The sequence below is a fragment of the Tachypleus tridentatus genome, chromosome 13, assembly GCF_004210375.1.
Source record: "Tachypleus tridentatus isolate NWPU-2018 chromosome 13, ASM421037v1, whole genome shotgun sequence".
NCBI classification, from domain to species: Eukaryota; Metazoa; Arthropoda; class Merostomata; order Xiphosura; family Limulidae; genus Tachypleus; species Tachypleus tridentatus.
The window spans coordinates 75,228,381-75,248,263 of NC_134837.1; the positions used below are offsets into that span (position 1 = coordinate 75,228,381).

The window sequence follows — 19,883 nt, forward strand, 5'->3', positions numbered from 1 at the left end:
AAAAATGACATTTAATCTTCAAAACTATAACTTTAATAATATAATGCAAGTATTATTTTTTTTTTGAAATTTTGAAACGAGTATAATAGGAAAGATATTTAAAAAGACTGTTTTCACCTATAAATCACATCTGTTACACGGTACTAAATAAACAAAAGTAGACAATCCATTGATTAGATATGACCCTAAAACCAGCTAAGTTCTACAAGAATTATGGCATAAAACTATAATATAAAAGTATAATATCCATTAGTGGACAACACTTTCATAAACGCCAGTGCTGAATAGTAACAAATTTATAATAATAATAATAAAAACTTGACCTATTACTGACAAATACTCATAGCAACCATTAACTTGTTTATGACATATGATCTATTATCTATAAATAATCACTGTACTTATAACAGCTACTTACAACTGAAATATAACTTTAGGAGTGATCATACTAGAAAAGACAACCTGATACTAAAAAACCCCTGCAGAAGTAATCACCAGTATAAAAATAAATTATCTGTTACAGCTGAATAAACTCTAGGAATAACCATTAATTTAAGAAAAAACATCCTGTTACAGAAAGAACTCCAGAAGTGATAGCCAATATAAAAATAAATTACCCTTACAGAAATATAATTTTTGAAGCAATAACTAACATAAAATTAAATTACCCATTACAAAAAGATAATCCCAGAAGCAACAACCAACATAATAATAAACCACCTGTTACAGAAGAATAACTGTAGGAGTTACAATCAATTTAACATGGAAGGAAGCCCAGTTGAGAGTGATCATGAAATACCATGGACAACAAAGAAGAAACAAGAGTACACTAATATTTTTGTGGATAACACCTCCAAAACATGTCTATAATACATCCTCACATCAGCCTCATATCACAGCAAGCTTTTATGATTAATCTAAAACAGCTCCCATTTATTGAATTGAATGATAAAAATCTATACAACATTTGCAGACTAAAAATACAATACAGGTAAAGCCTGCAGTTCAAAACAGATTTCTTATGACAAAATATATTTACCCAATCAGCAGGGCAAAAGTTCACAGCTTCTGCAAAATTGTAGCCTTGATTGAATCCAGCATGATAGGACCGTGGAAACGTAAGTACAAACTCTCCAGCTTGTTGATCCAGTCTATAAATCTGTGTTACAAAACCATGAAATAAAAACTTTTGAATATAAACAATGCCACCGACACATCATAATTTGTACATAAAGTTTAAAATTTATTCCAATAATTTACTAATAATTGACATCACAAAGATATAAACTTTAAATACTGTAAAGTATTCACTGAAATGAAAGACAGGTTTTATTATAATTTATAAAATTTTCATTCATTTTAATTATCAATTTCTTGTGATAATTATTCAAAGGTCAGTAGAGATTACTATAAAACAAGCTACTGTCTAACTGGGTTAGCATGTGTTTTGTTTTGTTTTTTAATTTTACTTCATTTAAAAAGGTTATAGAAATATATTTAATTCTAGAGACCAACAAAACCTCTATCAGTTATCAGGAAATTGCAACTGCTCTCAGGCAAGTAACCAGAATAAACAAAGACCACTCTCTAAACACAGGTTACCAAAGTTACATTAACCCTATCGACACAAGTCTCATGTCAAAGACCATGCATTTGTATTCATTGATTTACATAAAAATTTAAATGAACTACTATTTTATGAACGAATGTCAATAAGTTTGTAGTTTCTTAAAATTGGGTACTCAAATTATCTGTATTGATGAGTTAGAATATAAATTAAGAACCTCTAATATTTTCTATTTTCTGAGGTATTAATAAATTTATTGAATCAACCAAGGTGGCCCAATCCACCTCTTCAGTTATCCAAAATACCCACTTAAGTACAACTACGTCACTCAGTGATGTGTGTATAACCAATCAGAAGATCAGTGTCCCCTAATGTCTTTATCAGCCTTTTTCAAGTATCTGTGCAGCAAAATTATTTTTTTCATACTAGATTCCAAGCAGTAAGGTAAGACAGTCAGCTCGAAAATTTCACATTTTTTTAAGATCCAAATACAGCTTAGTTATTAAGATTGATAAATTATAGTGGAATTACGTGGTACTGATGTAAGTAATTTACCATTTTTTGTTATTTCAAAATGTATATATAATACCTAAAAAAAAATTATTTTGTTTCATGTCCCCCACATACAATAACTGACAAGGCTTTGAAATCTACAGCAAGCAGCAAACTTCTATAAAGTTTGTAACTATAAAAGGTAACTATTTGGTTTAAGAAAAATAATGGAAATTTAAAAACTTATTTGAAAATAGTAAATGTATATACATATACATTATAACCAAAATGGGACTTTATTTTGCAAAATACTGGTCTACTAGAACACAGCAAAGACAGGTCACTTTGTAAAGACTAAAGGTCAGTTTTCTATCATTGGATACGGTAACACAAGAGCATGTGCACCTTGTCATTGTAACTTCTGTAATGTTAGCCATGCACTGTTAGAAGATGGACATAATAAGCATACTATATATATATAGGGTATAGTTTTATGAGATTTAAGCTATTTATACTAGATATTGCTATCATTTTGGTTTCAAAATCAAAATTAATTACACTGCATGTTGGATGGTTAATATTAAAAAAATTCACATTTCTTATAAGAAAGCCTAGTAACATTTACCGACAATGTGCCAAATGTTAAAGATACACTTACTGATTTGAAAGTTATAACATAAAAACTAACACGCACAAAATGGTTATGAGTTTGGTTCGTGGGAGTGAGCTCCATGCTGAAAGAGTTAAACCTATGAAAAAAATCTAAGCAAGTAAAGTCTTAAAGCATTTATGGTATAGCCCTCATACACAGATCTCAGCTATGTATGAGTGTTGCCTTTGTTGTAATTTTTTTTAAATTTTAATAGTTAAGCTGAAGAAATATTTATGTCTGTTATTAAAGTTTCCAGTCAGCATCAAGAGACATGCAATGCATTAAGATTGTGTCTCTTGATGCTGTAATAACAGTTTTAGTTATGATGTAATTTTGTATCATAAAAAAAGAAAGTTCTTATCAGCACTACAGAAAAAAACAACAGTACATTAACATTTAAACACTGAGACTGAATTTCACAATATGTGGATACAAAATACACTTAAACAGCCTGCACAAGACTCTACTGTAAACATAATATGAAACTCATAAGGAGTGGGTACAAGATTTATCATAACCCAAACGTGATGCAACCCTTACTACGATCAGGTACTTTTATAACAGTCAGGTATGGCCTTTCAACATGGTTTCATACATCAAGTCTTCTTTCTATATTATTTCAAAGTTACTCACTGAGCAAAAATTAATTTTGCTTCAAATTAAGCAATGTCAAGTTGTTTTAAGAAGTAAAACACAACTAACACATAGTACCAATAAATGCAGAGAAATGAGGGAGGGAGTATATACAATGAAACATTATTGAAAAGAAACACTAATAACTTACAGGGACATCTGAAGCCATAAGAATATTTGGGTTCATGATTGTAACAAGCTGGTGTAGTAAATCTGGTTGGGTTTCAAAGAGTTCTGGAGCAGCAGATTTCATAGCATTCTCAAACTCTTCAGCCTTATCTCCAGGTACACCATACCAAGTCTTAGGTTCCCCCCTTTGTTTTCAAGAACAGATATGAATAAAATACAAGTTGAATAAAATATCTTTATCATTACACTCATATGTTTGCTAAATTAAAAAAGAATGATCTGACTAGTACAGGATCTTAAAATAATTATGTTCAAAGAAGCCAGTTTCAATACTGACACATTCGTTTTATTTTCTTCAATATTTTTTAAGGATTCATAGACTCAATAATTGAAAAGCTGGAACTTCAAAATGGAAATACATTTAAACTAACCTTTACAAGGTTTTGAAAATAAATCACTTATACAAACATTTCAGAATTTTATTTATGAGGTCTTCTTAATTTATCAAAACATATTTGAAAATGACATCATTAAAGAATTAACCACTCAGTTACTGGATGATATCAAGCCTACAGGCCCTTCCTGTTATATTATTTACAATGAAATAATCACTTACACATTAACAAAATTAGGGTGAATATTCTTAACCAATAACACAGTGGTAATGATGTTGATATAACACTGATTGCATACAGTAATTATGATACAACCATATAATGTGTAAATGTGATCCATAAATATTCATTACTGTTTTGACACTAGACACAATGTTAAACAGGAAGTCTTCTGCTTTCATCAAAATGTTTATTTGAGTTAAGCACAAAGCTAAACAATGGGCTATCTGTGCTGTGCCCACTACACATATCAAAAATCAGTTTCTAGCATTATAAGTCTGCAGACATACTATTGTGCCATTGAGAGAAAATTCATCAAAATAAAAAACTGACTACAACTGAAGGGGAATGTTTGAGTTGAACCACGAACACCATCACCCATATCAAACATGTTCAATGAAAGTAAACACAAATTCAGTCTACACTGTATATTCCTTACCAATGAAGATAGTTAATGGAATAGCTCCAATGGTCTTCATTGTGCCAGCAAAATGTAGCAAAGCACATCCCAACATAAACCCATGGAATCTGTATGACCAAGGATTACAACTAATTACTGCAAAATCTCAAGCACTCTTTAAAGATAAAAAGGTTAAAATATTTATTTATAAACTTAATAAAACCTCAAAACAAACGTTGTTTCAGAGAATTAATTTGTTGAAGACATATCAATCTGTTTTTATCCTTTCAACTTTGGCAGTGATGTACATTTTAAATTTTAATGTGTAAGTTGAGTGAACTTATCTACTTCTTGCCAAAGTAATGGTGAATAAGCACTTTACTAAAATGTATGCATCTCTCAAAACAAAGCAGCATTTTAGTAGTTAGAATTAGAAGTTCCTAAGTAATAAGGTGAAAAATTGAGAAGTACAACTAGAATAAACATTATTTTGACAATAAATATGACATCCAACAAAATATATACAAAAGTAATCTTTTATAATGAACACAACAACTATTACAGAATTACTGTAGCAGTGGAAGAACCATTGTAATGATCTACAACTCATTCCTAAATTATTATAATATTTTTAAGAACAGATATTTAACATGTTTTAGAAACAACTGTGATTTTAATAACCCTGGTATTTAACCTTAAATTCTGTAATTTTTATTTGATAATCAATGTCATAAAAGTAAACTTTTATCCCATCTCAACAAAATGAAGTAAATATTAATAATGTATACATTATGTATATAACATATTTCTAAACCTTAGCTTTTAAACACACCTATGACAAAATTTTTCATTTACCAGCTATAACATATGGTACTAACACGAATGAAGGGAATCTATACCTTCATTCCATTAATATCAGCATTAATGTGTTTCAAAATGGAGTTTTCCAAGACAGGAAGATTGTTGAGGTTCCAGCCTGAATTAATATATTCCTAGAAAAAATTTTCACAAGAAAATATAATCACCAGTAAAACAATAAAGGGAATTTGTAAAGGTTTACTTCATCACTTGTTTGATGAAAAATAAAATCTTGAAAAAGCATAATCTGTATTTTAATTCAAACAATCTGTTTAGGCTAGATTGTATTTGGTGAATAGCAACCATTTGTAACCTTGGGCTGGGATAAATCAAAAGACATTGATCAGGTTGCATTTAACCCACTAGATTAACAATGTAATATTTAAATATCAGTAATTATTATTTTTACTGAAAAATGAATAGTTTATAAGTAACATTCCAGGAATATAAATAAAGTCCACAATACAATGGTTTCTTGTGTTACAGCATCCCACTCATGGTGAAACTAGTAAAAACAATCTGAGAAATAAAAAAACTCACTTCCTCTCCAGGCACAGAACATTTGTTGGTTTTTGTGGGAAAGCCTGAACCATGTTCAAGGGTATGTATGTCTGCACCATATTCAACACACACATCTTCATTTACTGCTCTTACTAAACGCCAAAACTCCTTCTCAACTATTGAAGTAGGAACTAACTGTAAGAACCAACAACATAATTTATTTTTCCATGAAGTAATTTCTTTTGAGAGTATAGCACTTTTCAAATGAATTACATACATTTCAACAACCTAACACATTGTCACATTACCTACCACATCACTACAATTTTTGTTACTTTAATAAAAGTCTAAAACATGGCAAACATTATATTAGTCACATAAGTGGGTTTTAAATATTAAAAAATGTTTAATTTACTGAAGATTATTTTAGTTTTGCTTCTATGTTTTTACAAAAAAAAATCACAAGATGAAAAATTTCATGATCATATCTCCAAGAATTGTTTTCTTAGCTGTAACTATATAATTATAACTTTCCAGAATCAGCTGTTACTCATAAGTAGAAATGACTAACTTACATGTCCACATGTATACCTCTCAAATATTCACTCAACATCAGTTTGTATATTTATCCAAAATTTTATCACACTGGATTTCTTATTAATGATTAACATAAAACCTTATAATGCAACTCATATGTTGTAGTGAATTAGTCTGAATATTACATGTCATTATAACTTTGCATCAATTTCATCTTGAACACACCAATCAATTTTAGATTAATTCCTGGAAGACAAGTAAAAAAAATATTTAAAAAATTATACATAATACAACTTCCTTACATGAGATGGCATATTAAAGTAATCTGATTTGAACTGATCAGCCATTTCTCCAAATTCCTGAAGTGTATACTCTCTCTTTGCTTGCTCAAACCCAAACGCTTCATGGGGCTTCTGCACTACCTGATAAAACAATTGAAAAATGAAGCTTTTAACAGTTTGTATAAAAGCTTGGTCATTTTTACTGACTATATAACCATCATGTAATCATGAAACTACACACGTAGTAACTGTATCTTCACAAAATTGAACGAGCTTTTAGCGAACATTACAAGTCTTTTGTACAAAAAAAGAAGAGATTTTTTAATTTAGTATTTTTATTAAAGATATTTCTGTGAACTTACATAACCTTTATTGAGTCACTTCAAGTGCAAGGTGACTTTTACATTAAAAGTAAAAACAATTTCTCAATCTTACAATTTTAAAATTTAATTTAAATAGCCCTCTTACCTGAATACCAAGTTCCTTTCAGAAAAACTTTGTATTTTATCTGTTATTTTCTTTTAACACAAAGTGTAGTGAAATCAGCAGTATAGCAAAATAAATAGCTGAAAACATTTGAAATATCTCTAAACTACCCTACTTTCTTTCAATTATGATTGTACATTGTAACAGACTATTTATTCTTTTCAAAACATCACTCACTAATTTTATTTAAAGTTGCACTTTAAATACTCTCATAGTAAGGCAGAAGCTATTTTCACAGTACAATATTTTTGTAAACTAATAATCAAGTTACCAGCATGCTCATCCAATTACACAATCATGTTATCATGAACATTTTGTTTCACTCAAGTTTCCTTATCTAACAAGTTTCTAACATTCACATTTTAGTGACTTTTATATGAAATAAATAAAAAAATTAAATAATTTGAAATTTAATATTTATGCCTGGGATCTTATTTCTGCTTGGTACATAACACATAGAAATTATAATGTTCTAAAGTACTATAACTAATCTAGCTTCCTAACTAAGTTATAAGTGGGTTAAACTAATTATCAGCTGGCTGATCTCAGCAACAATAAAACCGTAGGTCTAATAACTCAAAAACTTCATCAGAACAAAGTAGTCTTATAGAAAATTTAGTAAGCTAAAATCTTATTTTTCTTTTGGTTAAAAATAATCCAACAGCATGTGTCACAAACAATTATTTGTATTTTTTGAACAGCAGGATGTGATGGGAAGTGGAGTCATGGTGTGAATTTGACATTCTTGTGTATATGTCAGTAAAATGAGAAGGTTATAAATTTGTTAGGTTGTCCAGATATAAATGTCATTTTTAAACTGTGAAGTTTAGGATAGTATAAACCAGTGTTGTAAAACACGCTTTAATCAAAGTAAGCCCCATTTGCTTTAACACACTTTTTGCCAAAATGTAATGACACTGTTTATGCCCCTACTGAAGAAATCAGTTTCTATGGTCAATGAGCTCCCTGAAAGCTTCTTCAGCAGCTGCCTGGTTTTGAAAGTTTTATTGTTCAAATAGATGTCAAAGTGCTTGAAAAATGAAAATCTGTAGGGGAAAAGGTTTGGGTAATAAGGTGGATGAGGCAGAACCTCAATTACTAATTTGTTTAATTTTTGGAGCATCATTCTTGACAGGTCTCATAATGCTGATTTTGTTGATCTTCAGTCAGCTCACGTGGAACCCACTTATCCAGCTTTTTCATCTTTCCGATTGCATTCAGGTGGTTGGTAATGCTTGATTTGCTTGTACCTAGCTTTTCTACAAGCTCACGTAAAGTTGTGCGAGGGTCTGTCTTAAATGCTTCCCTTAATACGTTTTCATCTAAGGGTGGGTTCCTTCCATGACCTTCGTTGTCTTCAACACTTTCATCTCTATGTTGAAACCTTTGGAACTAATGCTGAACTGTACGTTCAGTAACAGATCCACAGCCAAATGCCTGGTTGATGTTCCATGTAGTTTCCTCTCGTCCAAATTTGAAGTCATGGAGGAAAATCAGATGAAAGTCTTTCTTGTCCATGCTGCCTTGGGCATTGCGAAACTTACTCTGAGTAAAGTTGAAACATCAGACAATTAAGACACCTTGTATGCAGCAAACATTGGATTGAACTAACTAACTAACCAATGATAAGTTACTCAATATTCAGCTTCTAAATGTCATTGTTAGAATTCCAACATTTATTTCTGGATAACCTAATGCATATGGTTTAGAAGTATCAATATATGTGTAATTAGTGTCAAATTCAGAAGGTCACATAATGATACGAAGAAAATCTACAATGGACAATTTGGAGAGAAGTGTTACTTCATACAAATAAACAAAGATTGAGAAATCATTTAAATATTTCTTTTGAAATTATGAAAGTAAAATTTAGATAATATTAAAAGTTCAATTATAAACTACATTTTTATGCCAGGTTTATTAACTATCTAAGGGAATACAACTGTTTAATTTTTGAACACAACTTTGCACAACGTCATGACACGCACTCTGAACCAATCTGATATTACAGAGATAATATCCTCAAGTAACACAAAATATTTTCAACTGATCATAATTTTATAAATGAGATGATTTTCATAAAATTGAGATTTCTTGGATATTTTTCACTAAAACAGCAGTAATAAAGTGTGGGTCTATCGTGTACATATATGAAAAGTTAATCAGATATACATGTACTTTTTATATATACCTCTGCAACACACCGTGGACATCTCCAATCCCCTTTAGGTATTTCATGTAAAGGTGGAACAAGGCAAAAATTGTGGTAGCTGTCATCACATCCATCACAGAGCAACATATTGGCTTCATCATCTCCTCGTCCACACACAAGACATACAATGAGATCAATCTAGACAAACAACACAGGCACAACTCAAATCTTTACACAAGTAGAAAAAAAATGTTTTTTTTACAAAAAATATCCAAACATGAAGCAATCTCTGAGAGAGAAGTTTTCCTGTTTTCTTAATAACGACACAAGTTTCATCACCTGACTTTACTTTATACCAATTTCAAATAAAGTTCATTTTTAACATTGTCACCTCTAACAATCATTAAAATCTTTCTAATACAAACTTACAACATTAAACTGTGACTTTACAATATATATATAGAGCGTGAACAAAACCTTGTTTTAGATACATTTGTAAAAATTTACTATGATTTCAGGTATGAATTATTTTGATAAATATTTTTGTTCTGGGTAATTTTATACAACAAAATCCTTCTTATTTCAAGGAACAAATTTCATCACTGCTTATTAGCAATAAACTGTAAAGTAGCAGGGCTTATGACCTTAGATTTATCTTACTGTTTAAACAAATAAAATTGCTAATCAAAATGTAAGTTTATCACATAATTAAACAACAGATAATACAATTCTGACAGACTAATTTAGTTAAGAAAGTTTAAATAATTTCAGCACTTCTCTGTCAGTTTTCTCTTTCTCTCTGCATATGTGTAGTAAGAAAGAAAAAAAATTAAACTCTGTTTCATGAAAATCCCAGAAAACAGTCCCTATCGTCTTGAAATATCAAATATCACTATATAAACAAACCTATTCAATGTAAACTAAAGTTATATGAAATACTTTAGGTACATTACTCAGAGAAGGGTTACTAAAATGGAGTCCGAGATGGAGAGGTTATCTTATGAGGAGAGACTGAAATCTCTCAAACTATTTTCTCTTGAAAATCAAATTACAGTAAATATGATTGAGATCATTTTACATAATTAACAGTGAAAATAATGGGACTAGCAGACACAAATATAAAATTTGGCAGAGTAGAAGTCATCATCAGCTAAGGCAGTTTTGGTTTGCTAATAAGGTGGTTGACCTAAGGAATGGGTTGCCTTCAGATGGTATAAAGGTAGTAAATTTAAGTGAGTTTAAGAGAAAGCTTGATAACTGTATGAATGATAAGAAATGGCTTTAAGATACTTTTCAAAATTTATTCATTAATAATTCAGTTTAGGTTAGAGGATGGAATAGTCAAAACAATCCAATAAATCCTAAGCTGTCTCAAAACATTGCATTGAAATCAAATATCTTATTATACATTATACAAAAGTACAGTCAATAGACTTTCTGGTAGCATCAACTGTATTTGTACAGCCTGAGTTATTGCAAATAACTTACATTAAGAATTAACTTTAAATGGACAAATTTATTCCTATTCAATATTCCCCCAATTTCAACACTATTTAATATGCACAGATGAGTCTCTAACTCATGTGCATAAAACTTAACAGTAAGAACTATTTTAATTCCATAAGACTCATTAATAAGCATTCAATTTTTATAAAAGATATATGATTTGATTTCATATAATTTTAAAATTTCACCACAATGCTTCAATCAACAGACCTGTTTGAAAACTGAGAGCCAAGAATCATTACAAACTCAAAATGGTTTAGTAGTGATTATTATTATAAGTGGTATCAACATTTTAGTTTACAAATATTTTTTTATCCAGATAATAAATCTGTTTTTTGCTGATGATTATATCTTGTATTTTTGTAACAATATATAATTATACCCAAGTAACCACAAAAAGTTTAACATCCTGATTCTGTTTTCCAACTTCATTTTAATGCAAACATTAACAGATCTGCAAAACTAAATTCAGTTTACCATATTGCCCCAATTAATGACCCCCAGAATTTTTATCAAGATTACCAAGTGTGACAGCAATAGTAACCCAACACATAATCCACTTTTATTACCACAATTCTGATTTGAAAGAAAGGAAGGAAAAAACACACAGTTATTGGCACTAACATCAACAAATCACACGTAGACCATGCAAATACTATAATTAGTACCACCCCTTTGCAATCTGAAATTTCCCTGGTAGCTTTACCTAAAGACAATATGATACCTACAAATAACAATCATAATGTAAGTGCACCATGATCCATCCAAATACTCTCAACATAATTCTGCTACAAAAACTTGTTCTCTAAATTCAAACCACATTTTTCTAAACTCAACCATTACAGCAGTTGCAAAAACAACAGCAAAATAAGATATCTTGCAAGGACTTACTGGATTAATTTTTCCTTTTAATTTACCAAGTTTATATTGAGATGACTGGAACATTGAGGAAAAACCATGCTCTCTACCTATAAAAAAAATAAAAAATCATTTGTGCAGATGTCATTCCTTTGATGATAAAAAACACTGATATTTGGCCTACAATATGAAAAAAACAATAATGTTTATGTACTTAACCTTATGCAAACATGTTACAACTACATACACACTATATATATATATATATATATTAATAAAATGTTTCTTCAACCTTTGTTCAAGAACATTTCATTTTATCTGTGCAACTCATTATGATTAAATAACACACACTCAATCCTGTAATAAAATATATAAATTCCCAATGCTTTGCAAAACAAGTAATCCTTATCCTATTAAAAATACTTATTTTATTTCTGTATCATAGTTATCATTTCTGTAATATATTATCCACATAACAGTTAATGTATTTTTTTGCTATATACTTTAATGTTTAGCAGCAATTCAGTAAAGAGCTTTTGATTAAATATATAGTTGTTTAAAACTTGAACACTAGGAAGCTTTGGCATAAAAAATGGAACCAAAGTCAGATATGATTGAAATATTAAAATAGCAACATAACTAGTTTCTTACAAAATTTTACTTACACACCTTAAAGTAGGAATCCATAAAGTTTTTTTTGTTTTTTTTTTAATTTTGCACAAAGCTACTCGAGGGCTATCTGCACTAGCTGTCCCTAATTTAGTAGTGTAAGACTAGTCATCACCACCCACCACCAACTCTTGGGCTACTCTTTTACCAACGAATAGTGAGATTGACCGTCACATTATAATGCCCCCACGGCTGAAAGGGCAAGCATGTTTGGTGTGACTGGGATTCAAACCCGCATCCCTTGGGTTACAAGTTGAACGCCTTAACATGCTTGGCCATGCCGGGCCCCATAAGCAGTTCATCACAAGATATATCAAGATGGGTTGCAGTACAAGATAGAGTAAAAACAAACTTTTTTTATTTTAAAATTATTCATAATACTCCTAAAATAGTTATGAACAAACAAAACAAAAATAAAAGACTTTCTAGAGTGTGTCCCAAAACATCTCCTGTGAGAGTTAGGGAAGTTGATAACTACTGCCTTAACTCTCTCACTGACAAATTGACTGAATTGATCAACCTTGTAACCACTTTGTACTTGTTAGAGTTTACAACATTTAATATAGTATGTGTATCCTCAAATAATTTGGCAAACATTTAGTAAACATTACAAAAAATTAGATTTTTAATTAAATATTTTTACTAAAGATTTGCCTATGAATATATATACTTTTTTCACAATTCCAAGTGCAAAGTGATTAACATTAAAAACATTTTCACTTCTCAAAACTCTCAAATTTTATTTGCATAGTCTCTAAAACCTCCTAAATAAGTTTGGAAATAAAGTTTTCTTTCAGTAAAATTTTATATTCTATCCATTATTTTCTCTATCCTAACTCTACAAGGTTAGTCAATTTCACTGACCTTATAACCATAAAAAAATCTAAATTATTTTTTTTCTCCTTCTAGAATGACTTCAAATTGTAACATGAAATCACACTGGTTTATCCTAAATAGCTTTAAATTGGTAACAGTATACATCTAATTACACTTAAGTTTTATCATTTTATTGACCTTTGAAATGTGACTACAATTTGGGCCATTATAATTGGTAAATCACTTGGTGAATGCACAACTTACATTACACTATTTAATTACATCATGCACAAACTAATCTTGATCTGCTTACATTTGTACTTCAGGAGTTTATTATTATTTATTTTACCTAATCTCAAAAACAAAAAAAATACACATTAAAAATAAGAAATAAAGGTTTTACCTAGGTCTTTTATTTTGCTCTCAACTGTTGATGACATCTAACCCTACTTTTTAATACTAATAACATGCAAAATGCAGACAATGTCCCATAACTATCATAATTTTTCTGGCTTTCTAACTGTACAACAATAGTCATTAAAACTTTGACTAAGCTAATCAATATGTTTCCTGTAAAAATAAAGCTTGAAGAAAAAGAAAAACTAGCAGTTCTCTGTAAAAGAAATAACATATCATTTGATAGAATAGAACTTTCATTTGCTGTTAAATATAAGTAATATAGTATTGAAAATTTCTGAACAAGAGGATGTAACAGGTGGGTATACTAATTGGGGTCTGATTTGCTATTTGATGATTCTTTAACCAAACAAAACTGAAGGTCTCCAAAATTATGCTTTGCTTAAACAATGATGTCATTATAATTTTGTACTTTATTTAGTATACATTCTTGGGAAGGTGGAAAATAAATTGTAGAAGAGAGGATGCCTAAAGAGAAACTGTCACAATTCTTATATTAGGGGAATTCGGGATTTGTTTTAATACTGCCTTATAAAATTAAGAATTATATACTTATATACCGTTAAAATATGGATTATTACCTACATTTTAAGCCATACTTATTGGTATATACCACAAACAGAAAGCATTTAAATTTTGAATGCAATTCACTAAAAACCTTGTTACATGCACAGAAAAAGATGCCCATGTAGAGGGTTAAAGCATATTGCAGACACAATTAGATTTACAAACAATTTTTATACTAATGTCCATGGAAATAGTAAAGGTATGTCTCAAGAAATATGTTTTAAAGTTAATGTATACATCCATTAAAATTAACCTGGTAAGTTCAACAAAACATTTATGATTATAACACTGTAAATGTACAATTATCTTTCTGTATCTTTTTTCTTTTAAATAAATATATGCATACTTCATGCATGTTAAGCAATAAGTTTATAACAATTTAGTAGCTGTGTGATGAAACTACTTTATGCCAGTTTATATAATCACATATTATAGCCTGATCTTTTCTTCACAAGGAAGAATTAGACATCCTTCCACTACTTCAGTATTTGTAATATTAGGTCCAACAGTTATGCTTAATGCTTAAAAAATTGCATACCATGTACAATCAAAGAAGCATATCACATATACAACATACACAGAACAAATAACATGGTTTACAGTAACATTTCTGACAACTCAGTTTCACGTAGACTATGTAATGAAATATCTAATAAAAATAAGGAAGAAAAAATCCCACATGTTGTTGATGACAGAAACATACAAGACTGAACATCAGAAAATAAATTTTGGTAGAGGAAAAAAATACACCAGAGATCAATTAAAATCATTTATCAAAGAATGCATTCAATGTTATCCTGAATGCCACGTAATTTTAAATTATGTTAAAACAATTCTTACATACCACAAAACTATTTTAAAACTAATCTCTCTTAAGAAATTTCAGTAAAGAGTGAGTGCTAATTTTTGCAAATAGCTAAAACTTATTAAACAACTGAAAGTTAGATATTTCTATGAAATTGTAGACCACACAAGTTGAACAGCCTTTGTTATATTTCAAATAAGTTATACAATTTAACTAATATGTGAGAAACAAATCTCACTTTTCAAAGCCAAAACCTCAGAAATACGTGAAGCCTACTTGATTATAATGATAATGAAACAGACATTAGATTTTCATAAGACCATTTCTTATTACTTGCATAATTGTGACACATCTTTCAAAATTATTGACATGATTACTTGAAGTTTATCCCACTATCTGATGACTTGTATCTAAGTTTGTGACAATTATGAACTCATGTCAAAATAACAATAAAATTTAAGTAAAATTGAGCCTTCCCAATTGTTGACATATTACTTTCAATAATTATATATATATTTCCCTCTTCTATTTTTCTATTTGAGTAATTATCATGTTTATTTTTATTCTATGAATACTTTTAACTTTATTCAACTTTTCTTCCTTACTGCTTTGCTAAAGTTTCAAAAGAGAAGTAAAAGTAATTAACCTTTCAACCAAAATAAAAGTATAAACTAATTATAGCCAAAACCTAAAAACTTACCACAACACTTGCAAACAAAACACATTTAAAATTTTGTTATAGTGGCTGCTAGCTTAAAATTTAAACATGCTATGAATTCCACACAATGTATCTCTATAACAGTTTTAATGAACCAGAAACATAAAACAAACAGTGGAACCACAACTCTGCTATAATGGAAGCATTTAATACATATGGCTTTCCAATAAATCTCAATTATCATGTATGCTTAAACCCTGAATGTACCAGATATATCTCCATAAAATATGGCAACATTATAAATATTTTATGCACAAAAACCAGTTTTTTTAATAGTATCTTCATTAGAGATTAAGTTTGAGTTAAATATGATTTTCATGCTAAAAATAGGAATACTTGATGTTACAGTTTTCACATTCATTTGCATTACCTCTGGATTCTCCTAAACGAATATCAAAAGTCGTTTTACAGTAAAACTTTTCTATCTGGTTACATCATGAAATTAAACCCCTCATGCATGCATTCTTAGAGAAATGATCATTTTTTATTCAGTTTTACTTGTTTAACCAACAATTTTCAAATTTTTACATTTTAGTTACTTTTGTACAAAAACTAAAAAAAACATGAAATTTATAATTTACTTTTACATTCAGCTGCATGGTTTAGTAAGCTATTTTTTGTGGTTGTCTGAAAATAACTGATGTATCTTGGAAAAAAAATATATCTAGCACTAGAATAGAATATCTGTAAACTACTACAATGTGTTTGGCTGCTTAACTTCCATATAAATAAGTTTAAAAAAATTAATGCTGGGAGAAGGGTCTTCAGTCAAGGCATGCTCTCCTTGCATACCATTATTATTATTTAGACCATCAATATAAAACACAGTTGTCTAATTTATGTATTTAGCACATGTCCATTCTGTAGGTTAGAAACATATTGAACAGCAATGCCAAAGAAAATTACAGACATCCGTAAAAACAACGTAAATGGATGGACTGTGTCATGTGGGTTAAACAAATGTAGTGATTTCACAGTAATGCACGTGGTTGAAACTTTACATTCTAGTTTGTCAGTATTTATAGCATGTGTTTTTATTAACTGGTTGAACAATCTGAAGCCCTTGTAAGGAAAGGGAAATAATGTAAGTTAAAACTAAGATTAGTCTGAATTATAAACAAAATCTTGCTTCCACATTTAGTAATATACAAAGATGATAAAGCATTTTAATTACAATTTTAGTATGACGTACTTGGACAGTACAATAAAAAGTGGTAACATTTCCTTTTAATTCCTTCAATAAGATTGTTACTTACGAGTTTGTTTTTAATCTATTAGCAACTCACTCATCTCATCATGACAGTCCTATTTATTTATCAACATCGGACTTTGTGACAACAAGGTCTTTATTATCTCTTAGTTGTCTCAAAGCTTCAAATTCATCTTTTGTCTTAAATGTCTAAACTGAGTAAGATGCAGTCTGAAACAATTTTCTATTTTGGCTGAGACTCAGAGTTACACTTCCTACTTAACAATACTGTTTTATGGTTGTTTAAACCATGTATTCATTTTTCACCAGTTATGATCATTTCATATTTAAAATTATTTAGCTGCACCTTCTTAGAATAAATGGTTAAAAAGGAATCTTTGTCACTTTATGTCACTAGTTTTGGAGTACCATGAAAAAGGATTAGGTTCTTCTGCAAACTGCTTATTTACTGGGAAAAAAAAAATCACTTGGAAATTGGAAACCAGAAGCTTTAACTAGCAGTAGTTCCTTTCATAATAAATCACAGCTTGAGTTACACCTCCTTATTTTAGTTGCTTTATGTTTTAGACATTTCACACATTTACAAGATCCAATAACCAGAATTCAACAAAATCTAATATAGATATTTTAATTTTGATGTTAAAAATTTTGTTTAATTTCTCTAAGTTTGTTTTGAATTTCGCACAAAGCTACACAAGGGCTATCTGCACTATCCGTCCTAATCTAGCAGTGTAAGACCAGAGGGAAGGCAGCTAGTCCTCACCACCCACTGCCAACTCTTGGGTTACTCTTTTACTCACAAATAGTGGGACTGACCATCACATTACAATGTCCCCACAAATAAAAGGGTGAGTATGCTCAGTGTGATGGGGGTTTGAACCCACAACCCTCAGATTACGAGTCGAGTACTTTAACCACCTTCTTCTAAGTTAATATCTGGTTATTATTCCACAATATCAAATGTGGGCTTACCACATCACAAAAGTAAAACTTTGCATCCCTTGTGAAAAAAAACAAGCATATTAGAACTCTAAAATATATCTCTTGAACATCATTAAGTTCCAACAACCTACCTTTAATTATATTGTAGCCTGGCATCTTTGGTCCTGCACCATAGAACTGCAACTTTCGTAACTCGTTATTTGCAGAATAGGATGTATCACCCTAAAAGAACAGTTTCTTTAATACTTCCTGTTTTTAACACAACCTTATACCATCAAAACAAACTTTCAGTTTTGTTCTTCAGATTTCAGTCTACTACCAACATAACTCAATAAAGACATTTTTCATTTTCAAGGGAAAAACAATAATATCTATGTCTAGTTTCATATTTGTTGGAATAATTAAAGCTACATACTCATGCAAACTTAATGTATCAACTTAAATCAGTATCATCTAATTTCTTCATTTATGTATCCAATGTGTTTTTCTCACATAAAAGGGGGGAAAAAAAACCCTTCAAGCTTGTATCATGATGCATTAACTTTTTCTCCACTGGTTCTGTCTATCAGATGAAACATGGTATTAATTTACGTAATAAGTCCCTTACTGCATTTTCTGAACAGGACGCTGTTCCTTTCGCATGCCGTTTAGATCGTCGAGCAACTTGTTCAGGAGGAGGTTTAATTGCCTGTCGTGATGGAATACCATGAGGAATGTAATCTGCATCTTTTTTGTCTTTCTCTTCCAGATCTTTCAAATTCTGTCAATGAAAAAGTTGAAAAGTATAAGTTCAGGTAACTAGTGCACACACACACACACACTTAAAGGTAAAGTTTATATATACACACACAACTAAACCCTAGCATTTGCAGTAAATGTGTAATAATGGTATGCCGAGTGGGCACATGAATCTCAAGTTACATTTTGTCTCAAATTATTTTAGTTAGCACTCAAAACAATGAAATACAAAAACAACATTTCAAACTTTCAATAACTGAAGGAATTATAACTGTTTAGGTTAAAGATAGCAAAGAGTACTAAATAGTTAAATACTTATATTTATACACTTCTAAAAAATGAACCTATCTGGCATCAGAGATGAATTCTCACAACTTTGTCTTTAACAAGCCAAGGATGATAAGATGCATACAGTACAAAAAATAAATTCTTAAAAGAATGATTTATTTTTTCATTAATCTCGAACTGCAATGTAACAAACAAAACTACAGTCAGAATTTCTAATTGTTTTAAGTTGTACTTCTACTGACTAGACTTAGCACTTCCAAATAAGTTTGTAAAATCCATTCTACAGAATTCCACTGTACAATTCTAGTTTTTCCATAATTTTAAACAATTAAAAAAACATTTATTATTCTTCAGGTTTCTTTTATCCTAGCTTTTAAGATAACAAAGTATGTTTAAAAATATTATGTAGTAATCACTGATGTGTGAAGCTAACAAACATCGTGGAAGATTTGTTCAGTCTTGGATGTATTATACCTACAAATGGTTTATGATTTTAAATCAACTGGGGCATCAGGAACATCTAGAAAGAGAGCTGCAACAAGTAACATACCAACTATAGTAAACAAAGTATGATATCTTTAAGCATATAAGATACCTTTAGCATTAAATTAATGAGCAGTATAACCAATGAGAACATGCTCCAACATAGTGAAGTAAATCTTTAATTTGACATAAAAACATTATGAAAAGTATGAAATTTTATTGCTTCCTTCTATATTGATATACAGTCTTAAAGGATTTGAGCTATTGGGCTGTTGCATATGAAATATCAGATTTTTAAAGTAAAATATGAAACAAGTACATCTTTTCGTTGTTTAATTTACTTAATCAAAATAAGCTCCTTTACATTCAGTACACTTCTACCAATGAGTTGTCAGTTTATACATGTCATCTTTAAAGAACTGTATGTCATTTGTTGCAATGAAGTTTTTAAAGGCACTTTCAATTGACCTTTGGTTTGCAATCTTTTTCCTTTAAAAAATGTCCAAATGTTTAAAAAGTGATAATCTGTAGGAGAAAAATCTGGTGAATCTGATGGATGAAGTA

General features: G+C 29.9%; 1 protein-coding gene across 5 annotated transcripts in view; it reads right to left on the reverse strand.

Moving 5' to 3' along the window:
* LOC143236658 (lysine-specific demethylase 5A-like) overlaps positions 1–19,883 on the reverse strand; it is a 64,753-nt gene that overhangs the window by 33,465 nt on the left and 11,405 nt on the right. For 3 of the 5 annotated variants that reach the window (XM_076475044.1, XM_076475042.1, XM_076475040.1), the window contains exons 6-15: positions 18,418–18,570; positions 17,938–18,032; positions 11,700–11,772; positions 9,342–9,500; positions 6,686–6,805; positions 5,886–6,041; positions 5,387–5,479; positions 4,527–4,615; positions 3,496–3,658; positions 1,040–1,159 (exon numbers count right to left, since the gene is read on the reverse strand). In XM_076475044.1, the coding sequence (XP_076331159.1) occupies positions 1,040–1,159; positions 3,496–3,658; positions 4,527–4,615; positions 5,387–5,479; positions 5,886–6,041; positions 6,686–6,805; positions 9,342–9,500; positions 11,700–11,772; positions 17,938–18,032; positions 18,418–18,570 (1,221 nt within the window). Of the gene's footprint in view, positions 1–1,039; positions 1,160–3,495; positions 3,659–4,526; positions 4,616–5,386; positions 5,480–5,885; positions 6,042–6,685; positions 6,806–9,341; positions 9,501–11,699; positions 11,777–17,937; positions 18,033–18,417; positions 18,571–19,883 lie in introns of all 5 variants that reach the window. The other 2 variants (XM_076475043.1, XM_076475041.1) reach the window with 1 other exon arrangement.